This window comes from Rattus norvegicus, chromosome 5, assembly GCF_036323735.1.
Source record: "Rattus norvegicus strain BN/NHsdMcwi chromosome 5, GRCr8, whole genome shotgun sequence".
Lineage (NCBI taxonomy): Eukaryota > Metazoa > Chordata > Mammalia > Rodentia > Muridae > Rattus > Rattus norvegicus.
In genome coordinates, this window is record NC_086023.1 from 140671117 (window position 1) to 140690581 (window position 19465).

At 53.8% G+C, this 19465-nt stretch overlaps 2 protein-coding genes across 5 annotated transcripts in view; both read left to right on the top strand.

Annotated features, from left to right (window-relative positions):
* The window catches only part of Bmp8b (bone morphogenetic protein 8b), a 25334-nt gene continuing 5869 nt past the window's right edge, over positions 1-19465 (top strand). The window contains exons 1-7 of one of the 4 annotated variants that reach the window (XM_002729526.7): positions 3-635; positions 8994-9183; positions 9588-9736; positions 15981-16175; positions 16621-16700; positions 17103-17213; positions 18511-19136. In XM_002729526.7, the coding sequence (XP_002729572.1) occupies positions 311-635; positions 8994-9183; positions 9588-9736; positions 15981-16175; positions 16621-16700; positions 17103-17213; positions 18511-18660 (1200 nt within the window). In that variant the 5' untranslated portion in view covers positions 3-310 and the 3' untranslated portion in view covers positions 18661-19136. Of the gene's footprint in view, positions 636-8993; positions 9184-9587; positions 9737-12517; positions 12682-15980; positions 16176-16620; positions 16701-17102; positions 18444-18510; positions 19137-19465 lie in introns of those variants that run through there. The other 3 variants (XM_063288622.1, XM_039111230.2, XM_039111231.2) reach the window with 3 other exon arrangements.
* On the top strand, positions 10630-12384 carry Oxct2b (3-oxoacid CoA transferase 2B). Its single transcript, NM_001012221.1, has one exon. It carries the CDS (start codon positions 10668-10670, stop codon positions 12228-12230), a length of 1563 nt encoding a protein of 520 aa, NP_001012221.1. The 5' UTR covers positions 10630-10667; the 3' UTR covers positions 12231-12384.

The following is a 19465-nucleotide window of genomic DNA, read 5'->3' on the forward strand; positions in this document are numbered from 1 at the left end:
TTGTGTGGACTTGTGTCCGCGCTCGGGCCCGCCCCCGAGTCCCCATTGGTTGCGTTCAGTAAGAGGAGGAACCGAGGAAGCGCTCCGAGTTCTAGTCTCCGAAGGCCGGTTCTGCTCCGGACACTCGCGAATTGGCACCGCGCGGGCCCACGTTGCTCTGCGGGACCTACAGACGCAGCAACTGCTTGCGGGGCGCGTGGTGCGCAGTCGTCGTAGAGCTGCCCGGGACAGGTGCGAACTCGAGATCCGCTGCGCTGTCCCATCCTTGTCGTCGAGGCGTCGCTGGATGCGAGTCCGCTGAACATCCGAGATGGCTGCGGGTCCCGGGCTCCTCTGGCTGCTGGGCCTGGCTCTGTGCGTGCTGGGCAGCAGCCACCTCCCGCGTTCCCCGCACGTCTTTCCCCAGCATCGACTGGGAGTGCGCGAGCCCCGCGACATGCAGCGCGAGATCCGGGAGGTGCTGGGGTTGCCGGGGCGGCCCCGATCTCGAGCACCACTAGCGACTGCCCAGCAGCCAGCGTCTGCGCCCCTCTTTATGTTGAACCTGTATCATGCCATGACGGATGACAGTGGCAACGGGCCCCCGCAGCCTCATCTGCACCGCGCTGACCTGATTATGAGCTTTGTCAACATAGGTGAGTGTGGGGAGGAACCCAGGGTGTCCGCAGTCTCCACGTGGAGAGCGCATGGCTGCGGGTCTTGGAGGGACTATCCTAGCCACCTGACTGGGGAGGCTGCCCTCTAGGAGCATGAGGCCCCTGCCACAGGGAGTCACGGGTGCACAGACTCCATCACAGGGAAGCAAGGACTACAGTGGTCAGGACTGGAAAGTCTCAGTGCTAGTGCGGGTTCCCCAGGCCTTGTTTCACCTTGACGCCTGGGAGTAGGAATCTGGTAATGCCCAGGTCCCCTAGGTGGCACCGGAAGGTAGTCTTGGGGAGACTGATGAGTAAACAGAGGCCGTGATGCTGTCACGGTGATAAATGCAGCCCTGAAGAGAGGGACAAAGTTCAGTGTGGAAACCTGTGGTCATATCAAAGTGACCAGACCTGACCTTCATGACCGGACAGCAGGCTCTTTCTGTGCAGTAGGAAGTGGGTGGGTGGGGTGCAGTGTCAGGAGGTGGAGTGGACAGACTCAGACATGACTAAAGTCATGTAGGTCAAAGTGGCGGGACCTTGCCCTGGCATGGAGAGTGTTCAGGCCAGTGAATGACCCAAGGGGCAGCTATGAATCCATTCTCACAAAGAGCGACTCTTCCTTTCTCCGGGTATCTCTAGATATCAGGGACATTTTCTCCTACTAGTATTAAAGGTATTTTCCCCAAAGCCTTTATCTGTAGTCCTAAGTCCTTTTGGTCAGGTCCCCACCTGCTTTGTTCCTGTTTCGGGCTGGGTACTAAGCCTTGAGCTGAGAGCAGGGCAAGGAAGGGCCTTGGCATGGCCACCGGCCTCTTGTATGCACAGTGCTGCTCGTCCTTCCAGCAGCAGAGTTCCGGAACAGCCACAGTCTCTTAGTTCTCCAGCAAGGTGAGGGAGGCAGAGGCAGCCTGGAAACAGCCTGATAAGGCCCAGACGGCATGGTTCTGCGTCCAGTGCTCAGTTTTATGACATTCCTTCTAGGGAGGGCAAGGAGAACTTTCCAGAGGGTAAGCAGAGTGTAGGGGGTAGCGGCAGGCTATGGTTTCCTCAGCAATCTGAAGGTTTCAGGAAAAGGACACAACCACACTTCTGCTCTCTGATTTACAGCTGCTGATGGCTAAGGTGGGGATGGGGTGGGGGAGGGAAGTGGGGGGAGGGGATGTGGGTGGGGGTGAGGATAGAGCACAGTGAAAGATAAAGCTGACTGGTCCTTAGCCAGCACTGAGAGCCCGTGGCCAGGAGGGGCTGCAGCCAATGGGACCTCCATACAACATTCCTGCTTAAAGACCAGACTTGCGTCCTTAGGACACAGTACATGTGGGACTGAGGCTGGTTCTCCATCCTCAGGACAGGCTGACCTATAGTGCAGGAATAGAAGGACTGAGCATAGCATTGCCCAAGAATGTCCCCAGGGGAACCTCGGATCGAAATGAGTCACCACCCAGCCCATGCCTTCCTCCCCTCCCCCAGCTTTCTCCCTGGGTCAAGACACGAACAGCCCTGGTAGGAACTTGTTGCGGTGAACAGGGCAGGGCCCAGTACCAAAATGGGCCTTTGGAGCAAAATCATTTGCTCTCTCCAGGCCTGTCATTGCTCCCTTCTGGGACTCCTAGTGGATCACTAGAGGTGACAAGTGGACAAGTAGAAGGCACTGGAGAGTGAACCTGTTCCAAACCCTGATGATCCCTATCCCGAGCTACCAGCAGCTCAGCTTTGTACATATGACAACATAATTCTCAAGCAAGCTGGTCATGGTGGCTCATACCTTTAATCCCAGCATTCAGGAGGCTGAGATAGGAGAACTGCCACGGCTTCAAGGCCAGTCTGGCCGTCAGAGTGAGACCCTGTGTCATACGAACACAGAAAGGGGGCATAAGGTCGATGTTCCGTGTGTCTGTCTTGTAGACATTTAAACCTAGATTCTAAAATTCAACCAAAAGCTGTGTGTCCGTGCGTTTAGAATTTTCCTTCGGTCCAGATCTTCGACCTTTCACTCTCTTCCATTTGTTGTTGGCTCCTAGCAACAGCATGTGGATTATTTGGGAATCCCTGCTTTGTGGACCCAGGTTAAATGACTAGCTCAGGCGCCCATAGCATGTGTAAAGCGACATCCACAGTTATGGATTCCAAACGGTAGATTGTGTTTCCTACCAAGTCACATCTCCCCCATTTTACCTGAGTATCCAGTAGGATCCATGGGATTAAAGGGTAGGTCTTGGCTGTTTGGTGAGGATGGTGTGGGAAACTCATCAGAGTGCCTTCCTTATTTTGGCACATTAGCCACACTAGTAAACACTCCCAACCACAGTGACTTTTACCTGGTGATTACCGGGCCCTGTGTGGTGATTTACATGTACCCAGGTGCTGTTCTGTTGGCTAGCCAGGCCGATCCTGAAGGTCAGAGCCCTGGAACCAGTAGGCCGCTGACAGCAGCAGCGGCAGCAGTGGCCTCAAGGCTGTGACTGTGAGGAGCAGATGTGACAGCAGATTCCTGGCCCTGGTGTCCATCCCTGTGCCCAGAGAGTGGAGAGCCCTGAGCTAAGCGGGTACTCTCAGCACCAGACCCTGACTCAGACCCTCCCAGACCTGCCCTCGTTCCTGCTTGTCTCTGCCCGCGCGTCCTCCTCTCTGTGGTCTGTTCCTTCCAGGCATCTGCAGGGACAGTATCAGGAAAACAGATGCCTCCAGCCCTGATCATTGGGTCTGTTTCAGAGGAACCTGCTTGCTCCCTGCCCGGGCCCTGGCAGGGTGACCTCAGGCCCTTCTGTCTTTCCCAAGGGTGGAAGGAAGCTCTGCTCATGTCAGATGACTCTGTTCTGGATGGGGAAACTGAGGCACAAACAGCAGTAACAGGCAGGACCACAGTGGAGCCACCAGCACATGCATTGACCCCTTTCCCAGCCCAGGAGCTTTTATTCCCAAGGCCTCCAGTGGCCAAGGGCAGGGCAGCAATGAACTGTGGTGGCCGGATATTAAAGAGTAAGAGTGTGTGAGCATTGGAGACCCGGCTGAGGTCTCCCGCTGCCCCTGCCAGCTCTGTGGCCGGAGATACTTTCTCATCAGAGACCTCAGGATCACTTCCTTTGGCTCTTACCCAGGGGATTCCTTCATTTCTTCATTCACTCACTCACTCATTCATTCATTCATCCATTCATTCCTCCCACAAATAGTCATGCAGTGCCTACTATGTGCCCTGAGGCCTGGCTCCTGGTTCCAGTTGTGGGGACAGTCACGCTGCCTGTGTCCTTTCAGAGATGAACTTCTAGTGGGAGAGACAGAGAATGCACACACTGCCATGAAGATGTTTGTCAGGGATGATAGACCCCCCCCCCCCACCAGCCTCCTCCAGGCTCTCAGTTTGGAGATAAGAGAACCTGAGAAGGGCTGGGCCGAGGGACTTCTGACCTGGGAGTCACACAGAAAGAATTCCCATCCTGATGCTGTGCGTTCTCATTGTGATCTTGCTTTTCCTGGCCCACCTCTCTGAACCTCAGTTTCCCCTCTGTGAGATCGAGGTGCTCATTTTAAGGGGCTGCCAGGGCTTGAGTGAGGTGACAGCTGTGCTGGCCACATATCCAGACCTCCACATCTGTTCCTGCATTTGCATTCACAAGTACAGCCAGGAGAGTTGAGGCTCAGAGAGGGTTGTGATAGTCCCAAGGTCACACAGTCATTTGTTTGTATCCTGTGCTTAATGCCCTTTTCCGCACAGCTGCTTTTACCCTCAGCCTGGGCCCTGTCCTGTCCCTAGATGTGCTGAGAGCTACTGCACTAGACTAAATGTGGATATGACCTGCAAGCTGAGAATCCTGTTCATAAGCTGGATTCGTATACTCAGTATATAAAATCCAAAACCAGGGGCTCCTATGGGAACCCCGATTTTACTAGTCCTCCGTGGCTTTTCGATTTTTTTACTGGCAAAAATTCACTCGGCCTGTTTTATTTCCAAATACATTTTTTATTTTAATTATGCGTACATGTCTGTGTACATATGTTCGTGCATGTTCGTATGTGTGTGGGCATTTGGGTACATGAGTGCATGTGCTTGTCAGGGAGGGGCGAAGCTGATGCTTGGTGCCTTCCTTGACGGCCATCCCTTTGTTTACTGCAGAGCGCACTACTTCCACTAAGTCTAGCCAGCCAGCTCGCCCTGCAGAGCCCATCTCTGCTACTGCAGGGCTGGCTTACAAGCAGCCACCTTGCCTGTCCAGCTTTGTTGGTTCTGAGGTCTGAATCTCCAACCTCGTGCTTCCACAGCAAGTCCTTTACTGCTCAGTACCTCCCCAGTCTCTGTTTCTGGTCTTGGTTTTAGACTTGAATTAGATTGAATGAATAGCCCACAATTTATTTATATTTATTGATGGCTACTTGGTTCTTTCCAGTTTACTTGAATGAAGTTGCTTTGACCTGGGCTTAATGATGCTGCCTTAGAGACCTAGTCGCTTGGAAGCTAAGGCAGAGGCATTTCCAGCTTAAGGCTTGCCTGGGAACTTTACTGAGACCCTGATTATAAACATGAGTAACACCAACCACAACAAAAACAAAAGGCAGCTCAAACCACCTGTCTCCCCTGGGGCCTTGCCTTTACAGGCAAGCACTTCTACCCTTGAACTAAACTCAAGACCACCTCCATTTCTGGAAAGTCTTAATAGATGACAACTTTCCCAAGCCTTCTTCAGCTTGATGGTGCTACATTTCTTAGGATGTTTGGCTTTTTCTGCCGGTCAGATTTGAGGTCACAGCCAGCCCACATCTTTCCTGGTTCTAGAGAAACCGAATATGGAAGCAGGCCAGATTAGATTCCCCACAGCCCTCGTCCCACCACGGGTTACAGGGCATCTGTGTGCTGACGCTTGGTGCAGACTGGCAGAGGGGAAGGAGTCAGGGAGCACGACAGCTGCATCACATGGGATGGATGCTGGCTGTCCCCATCCCTGTGGTGGCAGCAGTGAGCACATCTCTGAGTACCTCCTGACACCCCTAGGTCCATCAGACCCAGCAGGGGGACAGTGGCTTCCTTGAGGACAGAACATGTTGAGAGTCACCTCCACCCCAACATGCCACTGTTGAACTCCAGGCTCACTCATTTCCATGTTAACAGACCTTGAGTAGTGTGTGTGTGTGTGTGTGTGTGTGTGTGTGTGTGTGCATGTGTGTGTGTGCATGTGTGTGTGTGTGCATGTGTGTGTGTGTGTGTGTGAGCGTGTGTGCATATGACCTTGGCAAAGAACCTTTTCTGGGCCTTAGTTTCCTCTCTCTGAACTCCAACCTCAACGACCTCAGTTCTTACCCAAATTATGCCCACCCTTTCCTAAGGCTGGGGAATCCTTTAGGGATGAGTCACGGAGTAGAGAAACACTCAGGCCACCTCCTCACAAAAGCCACCTCCTCTCCCCTCAGGCAAGAGGGGATGTGTCATCACGGACCACATCCTTGAGTTTCTTCTGGAGGAATTGGTCCTTGCTCACATCTCCTGGGAATTATTTTTTACCTCGGCAGGCTTGATGTGGTCGCCTGTGCGGGTGTTCCCTTTTAATTTGGGGTCTGGAGCCAGCTGAGGACTGGACCGGTAATTATGTGTGCAGAGCCGTTTATGGAAACGGCCTGTCAAGAAAGCCAGTGCGGAGGGAGACTCAACTGAAAATACCTCAGGAGTGAGGCTGGGCCTCACCACAGCGCTGAGGCTCCTGCTGGGAGAAATTCCTTCAGGTGCAGGATGCACGGGTCACCAACCCCAGGGCCCCACCCTCCTCTGAGATCCTACAGGAGTCCAGGCCCCATCCTCCTCTGAGATCCTACAGGAGTCCAGGGTGGGCCCCTCAGTCTTTGGTACCAGCAGCACAGAGCAGTTAGACCCCGCCCCTTTTCCTCAGGACATAGGGAACCCATCCCCACCCTCAAGGACCCCATGAGGAAAGGAAGCAAATCTCACAGCAAGTGCAGACATCACAGTATCCAGTGGGGACTCACCGTGATATGGTCGCACGGACCAACAGCAGCACCCCAGCCCTGGGAGCCAGTGTCCCAGGAAGAGCAGAAGCTCACCCTCTGTCCACAAAACACAGGCTGCTGCAGGCAGCCCGTCCACCAGACACGTTCAGCTACTGCTCTAAAGAGCTACCATCTAGAAAGGCAGCTAAGTCAGGGACATAACCCGTTGTCGACACAAGGGAAGGGGACAGACCCACAGCCTGGTCACACGCCATCACTGACAGAAGTCAGAGTAGGAAATCAAACAGAGCAGAAACAGAGCAGCTCCTGGTGCCAGGAGCTGAAGTAGAAACCACAGAGAAATGCAAGTCTACTGGCTTGCCCACCGTGGCTTGTTGAGCCAGGTCAGGACTACTTGCCTAGGGGGTGGTGCCACCATACACAGTGGGCGGGGTCCTGGAATATCAATCATAAGACAACACCACACAGGCTTGCTTGCAGGCCAGTCTAATGGAGGCCTTGTCTCAATTGTGGTTTCCTCTTCTCAGATAACTCGAGCTTTTGTCAAAGTGGCACAAACTAACCAGCACAGGTACCTGGGGAGACCAAGTATAGCTTTCTCTGTGGCCAGGACATTGCTTTCGCCATGTCTTTTCATGGCTTTGTGCGGCGTGTGTGGGGTACTTGCACGGAATGGTCAACTCACATGACTTTGCAAGATGCCTCTGCACAGCCTTGCTATCAGTATTGCATGTCGTATCTGCCGACACTTACCTGTTGACCTTACTTGTTACTTTCTCAAAGACTGTACTGAGCACCCTATGGGAAGCATTCGACCCCTCTCCCATCATTCTGGAACCCATGACTCCTTAATACTACCTACAAGGAACTGACATTGCCCAGTTGGGGGAGGCGTGGGGAGGCAATGATTCTGGGGTCACACCCTTTACCACACACATCTACAAGACTTTTTACCATTACTTTCTATTTTTCTTTCTTCCTTTATTTTTATTTCTTTCTTCCTTTATTTTCTTTTTTAAAGATTATTTATTTATTTATTTATTTATTTATTTATTTATTATATGTAAGTACATTGTAGCTGTACCAGAAGAGGGCATCAGATCTCATTACAGGTGGTTGAGAGCCACCATGTGGTTGCTGGGGATTGAACTCTGGACCTCTGGAAGAGCAGACAGTGCTCTTAACCACTGAGCCATCATCTCTCCAGCCCCCTCCCTCTTGTTTTTTAAACCTCCTTAGTGCTGAGCTTAACTGTCTTGCTCACTTTGGTTCCCCTCCCCACCTAGCCAGTGAACAGAGAGAGAACTACATCTGTTAGAGAAAGGTTACGAAAATCTTGCTCTGATTATAGAACTTCAAAAACGCCCCGAGGTGCTGTGTGACTCTATCCTTTCCATCCCCTGGCCAGGGACTGCAACCTCCACCTGCCCCTACAGAAGCAAATCTTTTAGCCAGCCCTCCCCAGCCCCACTATGCACCAGCCATTACAGCCTTCGGGTCCTTAGAGGAAGACGGAAAGCTGTCTTCAGGTTTGCTTGGGCAGTTCAACCTAGTGCTTTCTAGGACCTGGGTTGTGACCAGCAAGCTTAGTGACCACAGAGGAAATCGTTAAAGACTTGGAAACACATAATTAAAACCTCTGTTAGGTTTGGGGAAGACATAGCTGCTTTAACTCTTGCTTTCTGGAAACACCGATATTTCAGCATTTGAAAGCCAAAGGAAGGTCTGGGTGGTGGTGGGTACACACTTAATCCCAGCACACAGGAGGCAGAGGCATATGGGACTCTGAGTTTGGTCTACAGAGTGAGTTCAAGGACAGCCAGGGCTACACAGAGAAACCTTTTCTTAACCCCAACTTCCCCCCAACCCTTGCCAAAAACAAAACAAACAAACAAACAAAAAACCCCAAGCAAACAAACAAACAAGGAAAGCTAAGTGAAAACCAAAGAGAATGTGCAGGGGATGCTCCCTAAATATTCCTCCGTGGGCGTGTCTGTGCTTTGGATAAAAGTGGGATTTGTGGGCTGGAGAGATGGCTCAGCGGTTGAGAGCACCCGACTGCTCTTCCAGAGGTCCTGAGTTCAATTCCCAGCAACCACATGGTGGCTCACAACCATCTGTAAAGAGACCTGATGCCCTCTTCTGGTGTATCTGAAGACAGCTACAGTGTACTTATATATAATAAATAAATAAATCTTTTTAAAAAAAAAAGTGGGATTTGTGCTTCAGATTTGGCCTCTGCCCTAACAGCTGCACCCACCCTGGGTCACACTTGTCACCTCCATCCTATCCTCTCTTCAACTTTTTGCGGTCTCCTAGTTGGGCTCTCAGACTCTGTGGCTCTCCCTAGCCCTGAGAGGAGGAGGCACTGTGATGACCCACTCCCACTTTGTCTTCCAGTGGAGCACGACCGTACCCTGGGCTACCAGGAGCCACACTGGAAGGAATTCCACTTTGACTTAACCCAGATCCCTGCTGGTGAGGCTGTCACAGCCGCTGAGTTCCGGATATACAAAGAGCCCAGCACCCACCCGCCCAACACAACCCTCCACATCAGCATGTTTGAAGTGGTCCAGGAGCGCTCCAACAGGTACCATCCCTCTGCCCAGGTGCCCACCCCACCTCATAGCCTCGTGGTCCAGTCTCCAGCAGGGGTCCAGTCCCGAGGGTGCATTTCCAAGAGAGGAAAGGGAAGCCTCCTAGGAGAGGGGCCTCAGACATGAGAAAGGGACTTGACCTGGAACTCCTGCCACCACTGTGGCTGTGGGGCCCTCACTAGGTCACAGCACGGAGCCACTGAGCCAGTGTCCCCATCAGCACCTGGACTCTGCAATACATCAAGGGTTGATTATCAGGGAAATGTGGCACCAAAGGAGGACAGCCAGAGCCAAGCAGGAGAGAGGCTCTGAGATTGGTCCCCCAGGCAGGCACAAGATACAGGCAGCTGTGCCAGCCTCCCTCAGCCCTTGGTTAATTGTTCTTTCATGTCCACAGGGAGTCTGACTTGTTCTTTTTGGATCTTCAGACGCTCCGGTCTGGGGACGAGGGCTGGCTGGTGCTGGACATCACAGCAGCCAGTGACCGATGGCTGCTGAACCATAACAAGGACCTGGGACTCCGCCTCTATGTGGAAACCGAGGATGGTGAGGCTCCAGGACTTAGCAGGGAGCTGCCCCGGGGTCTTGGGAGGTGGTTCCAGCAGAGGCCATCAGGCCAGTACACAGAGCCCTCTCACTGGGGAGGACTTGAGCAGACTGGTGAGAGCCTGGACATGGGGAGGCCCCAGCCAGGAATGCCTTCTGTTCCCTCATACATAGCAACTGACCTCCTGAGAGCCAGGGTCCTCTCGGGGGTGGGGTGGGGAAGGGTCCTTCTCTCTGGGCAGCAGACCTCCACTCAGAGAGGTCTGTACGAGGAAGGAAGGGTGGGAGATCTGCATCCCAGGCTTTCTGAGCTCAGAGCCTGAGGTTTCACAGCCCTGCAGAGTTGTAACTCAGCACAGAAGCCTGTTTCCATGGATACAGATGTTTATACGTCACTCACAGGGGTTTCCTGGGACATTTCCTTTATGTCAAGCAGGGAGGAGAAAAAGGACAACAGGGCAGGATCCTGGTCACTCTGGAGTCCTGGAGTTGATAACTTGGAAGGAGAGGGCAACGAGGTGGAAGGCAGGGATCCCTCTGAGTTAGGGAAAGTGACAAGGTGCTTGGAGAGTTTAGAGGACTTTAACAGCAGGGACTTCAGCCCCTCCAGGAGGGGATGCTAACCGGGCTCTGCCCCACCTCCACCCCTGCTTCCGGGCAGCTCTCTTGGGTACAGTGGAACCCGGCACTCACTGCCAGTTGTCAGCAGCATTACATGGGTTTGGAGTGTCTTTCCAAGGCTCTTGAGACGCAGGCTAGGCAGCAGGGATGGCCAAGGGTGTCCTCAGCAGAGTGAGACTATGGCTATCCCTGTCAGTGTCCTCCTCCCTGCTCTATGACGCAGCGCAGAGGTAATGTGCGTTGCTCTCACAAGGGGCACCTGGCCTTTCCCTCTCTGTCCCGGAGCTGGGAGCCCCGTGGCTCGCGGACGATGGCGGCGCTGAGGCTTCTGGCCTGGGCGTTCTCACGCCGGGTCTCTGCTCACCGCCCACAGCCCACGTTGCCCCACCACCTAATCCGCCACTATCCTACGACCCGCTGCGGGAAAGTTAAATTCTACACGGACCCGGTGAAGGCGGTGGAGGGCATCAAGGACGGGGCGAGCGTCATGCTCGGGGGCTTCGGGCTCTGCGGCATCCCGGAGAACCTGATTGGTGCGCTGAAGACCAAGGGCGTGAAGGACCTGAAGATCATCAGCAGCAACGTGGGCGTGGACGACTTCGGCCTGGGCATTTTGCTGGCCTCTAAGCAGGTCAGGCGCGTGGTGTGCTCCTACCTGGGGGAGAACAAGCTCTGTGAGCAGCTCTACCTAGCGGGGAAGCTGGAGCTGGAGATGACGCCGCAGGGAACCCTGGCAGAGCGCATCCGCGCGGGTGGCACGGGCGTGCCCGCCTTCTACACGCCCACTGGCTACGGCACGCAGGTGCAGGAAGGGGGCGTCCCGATTCGGTACTCTCCCGAAGGCCACCTGATTACTCTAAGTCAGCCGCGGGAAGTGCGCGAGTTCGAGGGCCAACACCACCTACTGGAGCGCGCTATCCGCGCTGACTTCGCCCTGATCAAGGGCTGGAAGGCTGACCGCTCGGGCAATGTGATCTTCAGGGGCAGCGCGCGCAACTTCAACGTGCCCATGTGCAAGGCCGCGGACATCTCGGTGGTGGAGGTGGAGGAGATCGTGGACGTGGGTACTTTCGCCCCGGAGGACATCCACATCCCCAACATTTACGTGAAACGCGTGATCAAGGGGCCGAGGTTCGAGAAGCGCATAGAGCGCCTGACCACACGTGACAGCCCGCCCGCACCCGGGAGCAAAGACCAGGACCCTAAAAGGACGCGCATCATCAAGCGCGCGGCTCTCGAGTTCAAGGACGGCATGTATGCCAATCTGGGCATCGGGATCCCTGTCTTGGCCAGCAACTACATCAGCCCCAAGATGACCGTCTACCTGCACAGTGAAAACGGGATCCTGGGCTTGGGCCCGTTCCCTTTGAAAAAGGAAGTAGATCCCGACATCATCAACGCGGGCAAGCAGACAGTGACGGTGATTCCCGGGGGCTGTTTCTTCGCCAGCGATGACTCTTTTGCCATGATCCGCGGCGGACACATCCAACTGACCATGCTAGGTGCCATGCAAGTTTCTAAATACGGCGACCTGGCCAACTGGATGGTGCCAGGCAAGAAGGTGAAGGGCATGGGCGGGGCCATGGACTTGGTGTCTAGTAAGAAAACCAAAGTGGTGGTCACCATGGAGCACTGCACCAAGACAAAGCAGCCCAAAATCTTAGAGAAATGCACCATGCCGCTGACTGGCAAGTCCTGCGTCGACCTCATCATCACAGAGAAAGCGGTGTTTGAAGTGGATCGGAGTAAGGGACTGAAGCTCGTGGAGCTGTGGGAGGGCTCGTCGTTGGACGAGGTTAAGGCCACCACTGGCTGTTCGTTTAAGGTGTGCCCCAACCTCAAGCCCATGCAGCAGATTAAATCTGATGCTTGAGGAGCTCTCCAGGGACGATTTGCGAGTTAGTGACAACTGGACATCCTCAGCAGCACCTGACCACTGTGACACACTGGCTCCTCACTCTGGCGTCCTGCTGCTAGATGGTATCTATCAAGAGCCATGTGATTTTAATTAAAAACCCTAACCTGCACCTGTGTGTCCTGTCCCTCCCTAACTAAAGCCTTCTGATCAAACCACTGAGAACACTGGGCCCCCTCTCCCACTTTGTGACATTCGCATACACAGCTCCAGAGGGTTCCCTGAGAGGTCTCAACACCAGTGCTGCCCTTCATAACTGAGTCACAAAACATGGAGAAAGCCATGGGGCTGGAAGACATCCTACCCAGAGTGCACCTGGTGCCACTTTACTGCTGCCACGAAATGCAGAACTGTGGACCCCGATCAGGAGGCGGAACCTCCATTTCCTCCCTCAGGATTGTCTTCTCAGGTGCTTGTTTCTGTCCTTAATTTTGTTCCCCTGAATCCTGCCTGCACCCAACTTCCTCCCGGGAGCTGTTTGTGTGTCCCGAGAAAGGAGGCAGGTGTGTTTCCTGTTGGGTCAGACTTTGGGAAGATGGTCAGTGCTGGTACTCCACCTGGAAGACCCACTATGCACTGACAGTCCCAGTGTGTGTGGGAGGAAGCTGGGCCTTAGCACAGGTGGAGTCCAAAACCTGAGCAATGGCATTGATGGGCTTGCCTGAAGTACAGTATCCACTGTTGCCTATGCCACACTGACATTCTGTTCCGGAAGTCCGGCTGGCCTGACTTCCTGACCCCAGCGTCGCAACTCTGGGATCTGTCCTTCTGCATCTGTGAGCTCGAAACTAAAGTGAGAAAAGCGCGCTCGTGTGTGTGTGTGTGTGTGTGTGTGTGTGTGTGTGTGTGTGTGTGTGTACGTGCACACACTGAGAAAGCATTCACCACCCCCTCATGTGTTTCTCTCCAGAGCTGGGAAGCCTGGTGCCCACCACTAGTTGGGGTCCAATCTAATGATGGGGCACAAGGAGCAAAGCTGGTAGGGCAGGTGCACTCTGGCCTGGCCAAGGAGCAGCTTCTCCAGGTCTCTCAGAAACAGAACTCTGAGAAGAGAAGCCTTGGTCCCTCTGAGCCTCTGTCCCACCCTCTCTCCGGCCTCTGCCTTGTGCTGGGCAGGGTAGGAGTCGCCATGTCTGCAGCTGCTCTTCCAGGCATTGAATAGTTCGTCTTCAGTGGGTCTTAACTTGTGAACCTGTAAAATGGGAACCTTGGCTTAGCTGCACCCATGGGCTCTCAGTCCGGCTCACCTTACCTTGAGAGCCTCCAAATGTCCCCAACCCACACAGCAACTCCCCACTCTGGCTCTGAGGAGTTCAGTCAGGGGCTGCTCTGAAGCAGTTCTGTGTGCACTGATGCACTGATGCCTGGAGCACTGATGGCCTCTGTCCCCAGCAGCCATGGCTCTAGGTCTTCACAGTAACAGGGACACAGGGCCTGCCCTGGGTCCAAGCCTGCCCCTTGTGTCATTTGTGACTTTCAAGGCCCTTCCTGCTCACAGCTGCTCTGTCCTCCCAGTGTGCGGCCCCGAGGCCCTCCCCAGCTCTCCCTCTGTGCCTGAGACTCTGCCTGCTCACAGCACCTGCTCCCCGCCATCTTCACTCTGCACCCCATCCTTCCTGCCTGCCTCATCCACATCTCTTCTGGAGGGCACAGTGCAGCCCCCACATTCGTTGGTGGCAGGTGAGGTCATAGGTCGAAGGTTGAGTTGATGAGTTTTCCTTTCACGTGGCTGGCGAACACCTGGTGTGGAGCCCAGCTGCTTGAAGGGCTCACCCTTGAGTGGACTGTCCCCAACAGGCCGACAGTGGCCTTGACCTCAGTGGATTAGGGAGAGCCTGGTAGAGTGCAAGCCGTGTAAACAGACTTGAGTGCGCATGCACATATGCATGTGTTTTGTTTTCATCCTGGATTTGTGTTGGGGTCGTACCTAGGGCTTCATACTGACCAAGCAGGCGCTCTCCCACCGAGCTGTGGCCTCAGCCCTTTGGGTTCTTTTCCACTTCTTCCAGCACGGGTAGTGGAATCCAGGGCCTTGAGCTCACTAAGCAAGAACCTTTCCTCTGAGCCGCATCAGCGCCTGAGATTTCATATGAGGATGTATGCATGTATGTGTGCATTGGCGCTTGTAACAAGCCAGCTGAACAACCTCGCTGTGTTAGTGACACAGAACGTGAGCGTCGTCGGGCTTTGGTGTGAGGAATCTCACACGGGCGCAGAGGGAAATGGTTCCCAGTCCTGTTATGACACCAGAAGGGAACCTGACTGCAGATGGGAGGTGAAACCCCCAAAGCGAGCTGCTGCATGCGAGTGGGTATTCTGGAGACTGATTCTGTGGTTGTTATACTGTTCGACTGTTTGGTTGCTTTTTAATAATGTTTTGTATTTATGATTTGAAATTTTCATACATGTATGCAATGTATTTTTGTCATATCTATCTACCACTACCTACTTCTACTTCGTCTAATGCTACCCTGTGTGCTTCCCTTCTTCTCATTGGGTATTATGAGAGCACTGCTACCCATCCACACATAACTGTGGGGGCCATCCTTGGGTGTGGAGACAACCTAATAGCCACCAGATCTTTGTGCTGTTTTGTTTTTTTTCCTTTCTTTCTTTTTTCTTTTTTTTGGAGCTGGGGATGGAACCCAGGGCCTTGTGCTTGCTAGGCAAGCACTCTACCACTGAGCTAAATCCCCAACCCCTGTTTTGTTTTTTAAAAAGCAGGATTTCATGTAGGCTCTCCGGGCCCGGCTGGTTTGCTTCAACAACAAGCACCACACTCCAGACAGCCTTTCATGGTCACCTTCTTCAGGGCCAGTCGGAGTCCTGTACAGGCCCCACAGACAAACAGCAAGACCACTGAAGAAGAAGCAGCCCACTGTGTAGGCTGGGCCATCATGCCAGCGTAATAGAGTGCTTCTGCATTTAGAAAGGACAGGGGCCACGGGCAGGGTCCACTAGCAAAGTCATAGCTGGTGGTGTAAGTTGACCTCCTCTGTCGACTGTGAAGCCATCTGCTGTCCTTAGTGGATCTGGGTGAAATCCCCCTGTCTAGGCTCCACTCTTCCTGTGGACAGGGCTCTGATCTGACTCCCTGAAGCCCCCTCCTTTGTTTGAAGCCATTGGCTGGCCCAGTGAGCACACTTGGCACTGGAATGAGCAGGATGTGAACTGAACCCCCGACTTTGTGGCTTCTCTGACTTCTGTCCCTGTTCTGCCTGGGGCCTTGGTTGTAGGAATCAGAGAGGCAGTGAATGCCCTACCCTTGGATGAACAAGCTTGCTGTGCTGGGAGAATAAGTCCAAGGTTTGACCTCGCAGAAGCTGCTATGACCTGATATGTCATGAACCACACATCCTACTCCCCAGAAAATGCAGGCTGATAGGACCAGGGTGTTGGGTCATTGGACCAAGGGAGCCCCAACTTGAGCATCACTGGCAGAGGACTTTGGTCATCTCTGAGTAGGCTATGACTTGGGGTTCCAAGAGGATATACTGAGGAAATTAAGGGGTGAACCCCTGTTACTTGTCAAATGTTTCCCAAGTCTATATCAGGTTATCACTAGCAGGAATTCCTGTGGCTATGGAGGTTCCTGTCCCTACCACCTCAGACCTGCTGTCTTGGGTTGGTCTCCAGATGAGGAAACAGGTTCCTAAATGCCATACCACCGCCCACAAGTCAGTCTCTCTCCTTGCCTCTGTCTTCCAGGGCACAGCTTGGATCCTGGCCTGGCTGGTCTGCTTGGACAAACAGCACCACGCTCCAGACAGCCTTTCATGGTTGGTTTCTTCAAGGCTAGCCAGAGTCCTGTGCGGGCCCCTCGAACAGCAAGACCACTGAAGAAGAAGAAGTTAAATCAAGTCAACCAACTGCCGAACTCCAACAAACACCTAGGAATCTTTGGTGAGCGCAAGGCTGATATCTGAGGCCTCCTTTAGAGTGGAGTCTCTTCTAGTCCCTCTAGGTCTGACTAGAGCCCCTTGTCCCTTACAGTATGCCTGGCAGGGAGGGTGGGCTACAGCCAACAGTCTGCAGAGGAAAGCGGACACACTGTGTGTGCTCTGGGGGTCCTGTTGGCATGTTCACTGGAGTGTCTGGAGGCCTCCCAGGCAGCAAGGGGAGAGATCTTGCTGAACACAGCCACAGCCTGTGGTGATGGAGCCACAAAAGGACGGTGGAGCTGGGTCCCGGCACGAGCAGGGATCCAGAAGTGGAACTTGTGATCCCAGTGGTTCAAGTTTCCTACTGTCCTTCATTATAGATGTGTCTGTCACATCACCACTGGAGTACCCATGGCCACTCTGTAGGGCAGGCCCCCTGAATAGGCTGTGCCTTCTTGTCCCTGCAGATGATGGCCACGGTTCCCTCGACAGAGAGGTTTGCCGCAGACACGAGCTGTATGTCAGCTTCCGTGACCTCGGCTGGCTGGTAATTTCTGCTTTTCCTCTGCCTGCCTCCTGTACACCTTGGGGTCTCCAGGGTGGGGGTGGGGCTACTGTGCCTTTATTGTGTATAAAAGCCATGAAAACGAAGGCAGTTTGCTCGTGCTCTGCCCAGTAAGCCACCAGCACTACAACAGGGAAACTGAGGCTGGGTGGGCAGGGCCTCTGTGCTCTTCCTGCTACAGCTGCTGCAGGAGGCATAGGGGCAGCAGTGGAGGAGGTTGCAGGGGAGGGGGAGGTGTGAAGGGCAGAGCTGGGGTCCTCACCTGTTGAGATGAGGGTTACTGAGGGGATGAGGGTACAGACCGCCTCCGGTGATCCTGTTAAAGCTGCTATGCTGATGGTCTATGGAAGGACATTCATGTGACTCAGCCTTTCCCATCCACAGGACTCTGTCATTGCCCCCCAGGGCTACTCAGCCTATTACTGTGCCGGGGAGTGCATCTACCCACTGAACTCCTGCATGAACTCCACCAACCACGCCACTATGCAGGCCCTGGTCAGTATCACAGTGCTTCTGTTGGGACCTGAGGGACTGGACAGGCATGAGGGTAGAACTTTCTCTGCAGACTCAGCCATGACGTTTGGTTTCTGCCCCTCAGTAAATGGCGTTGCTCACATGGGTGCCCCCCCCCCCCCCGGACCTGACATGTGTCCTGTTTATCCTGTTAGAGCTGGCTGTTCATGTGTGCTCACCCATTATGGCTGGGTTACTCATGATCCCCCAGCTTCTTGGGGAACTGGCTCCTCCCTGGTCTGTTCCCCACTTCTTTCCTGGCTGCCTGCGGTCCCAGGTTGTAATGCTGAGAAGCTGCAGTCTAAGAAACTCTGTGACAGAAGTTGCTAGTAGGAAGGCAGCTACAACTGCCTTTCGCCTATGTTTGTGCTTGTAGAATCTGGTATTGAGATTTCCTTCTAGAACACTGTCTGGGATCCTAGCACCCCATGACTCTTGGCCTTGTGTTTACCTAATAGGCAATTTTGTCTCGACTTCTTTGGGGGCCCGGATACATATCAGGTATCATATATATCAGGTGTTTACATTACGACAATTCATAACAGTAGCAAAACTAGAGTTATGAAGTAGCAACTAAGTCATTTCATGCGTGGGATCACCACATTAGGAGCTGTATTAGAGGGTCACTGCATTAGGAAGGTTGTGCACCACTGCCCTGGAGTGAGCATCAGGACTTAACAAGAGCTGCTTCAAGGAACTAGGAAGGTGTCCTCTCACAAAGGACACTGGTGTTTGCTGGGTGCCTGGAGCCACTGTGCTCAGAGATGCTCAGCCTGATGGTTTAAAGATGGGTAGAAGGATTGGCACCCGTTCCAAGCTCAGTGACACCGTCAGACAGCCTCAACTTAGACGCTGAGGCTGAGCTGCATCAAGGTTAGGGGGAGGTGTTCTTGAATTTATCCATTTGTCCCAGGAACATTTCTAGTTCAATCTGCAAGAGAGACTGTCCCTTCCAACGATGACATCTGTCTGGTGGTAAAGCAGAGCAGTATGGGGCAGTGGGGTCCCAGAAGGTGCCTCACTATATCCAGTGCTGGGACCAGCGAGCTTATCTGAGTCTCCATGGTGGATGTGACAGTGGACCAATGGCTGAGAGTGCTGAGGGGCTTATGTGTCAGCACCTCCACAGGTGCCTGGGCTGTGTCTCGAGGGCAGTGGTCAGGGCAAATGCGCAGGGTGGGGCCTGCCCTGGCAACAGGTAGTCAAGGCACTGGGGGGGGGGCAGCGGGTGGGAACTGGGTCCATCAGGCTCATGGTTCCCTGCATCCCTCCCTACTAGGTACATCTGATGAAGCCAGATATCGTCCCCAAGGTGTGCTGTGTGCCCACCAAGCTGAGTGCCATTTCTCTGCTCTACTATGATAGAAACAATAATGTCATCCTTCGCAGGGAGCGCAACATGGTGGTCCAGGCCTGTGGCTGCCACTGAGTCCCTGCCCGAGAGCCTGCTGCCATCCCATTCGCCTGGCCAGGCCCCTCTTCCAAGGCAGGAACCAGTAGACTTTATCAGCCCCAAGGCTGACAGGGAAGGCAGTGCTTTAACTGTCCACATTCGGTTCTTTCACAGGCTTGGCCTTCCCCTGGCCCCTGTTCTTTCTCTGCCCAAGGGTGACCTCAATCCCCAAACAGTCCCGATCTGTGGCAGAGGATTGGTTCATCTGTGCAGGGTTTGTGACAGCTAATCTTGGTTGTCAACCTGACCCCTGGACCGTCTAATAGGGAGTGGCCTCCATCTGACTGGCACACAGGTACCTGTAACCAATGTGGGCAGTACAGTCCCTGAGCAGGTTGTATAAGAAGCAGCGTTCTTCCATGGTTAATGCTTCTGTTCTGCCCCGACTCCCCTCAGCAGTGAACTATGATGGAGAAGTACAAGCCACAGAAGTAAAGCTTTTCTTCAAGTTGTTTTTGTTCACGGTGTTCCACACACAGGGCTCCAGTGTGACTCTGTGGCTAGCGAGGCAGAGCACAAGGAGAGGAAGGGATGGACGTGCAGGTCCTCCAAGCCAGTAGGGTGTCCGCAGCTGCATCCTGCCCTCGACTCTTCAGGCAATCACAGGAATTCGAGATCTCTTGGCAGTCTCTGCTAAGCTCCATACGTTGCCTGGCCAGGTTCTTCAACAGGCCCAAGTACTGTGGTCCCTCACTTCAAATGCCTGTGCAGTCTAGGTCCTACTCACTGAGGCTGACCTCTACGTGTGATAGCAAGGTCAGTCTGCCTTGGCCATGTCTAG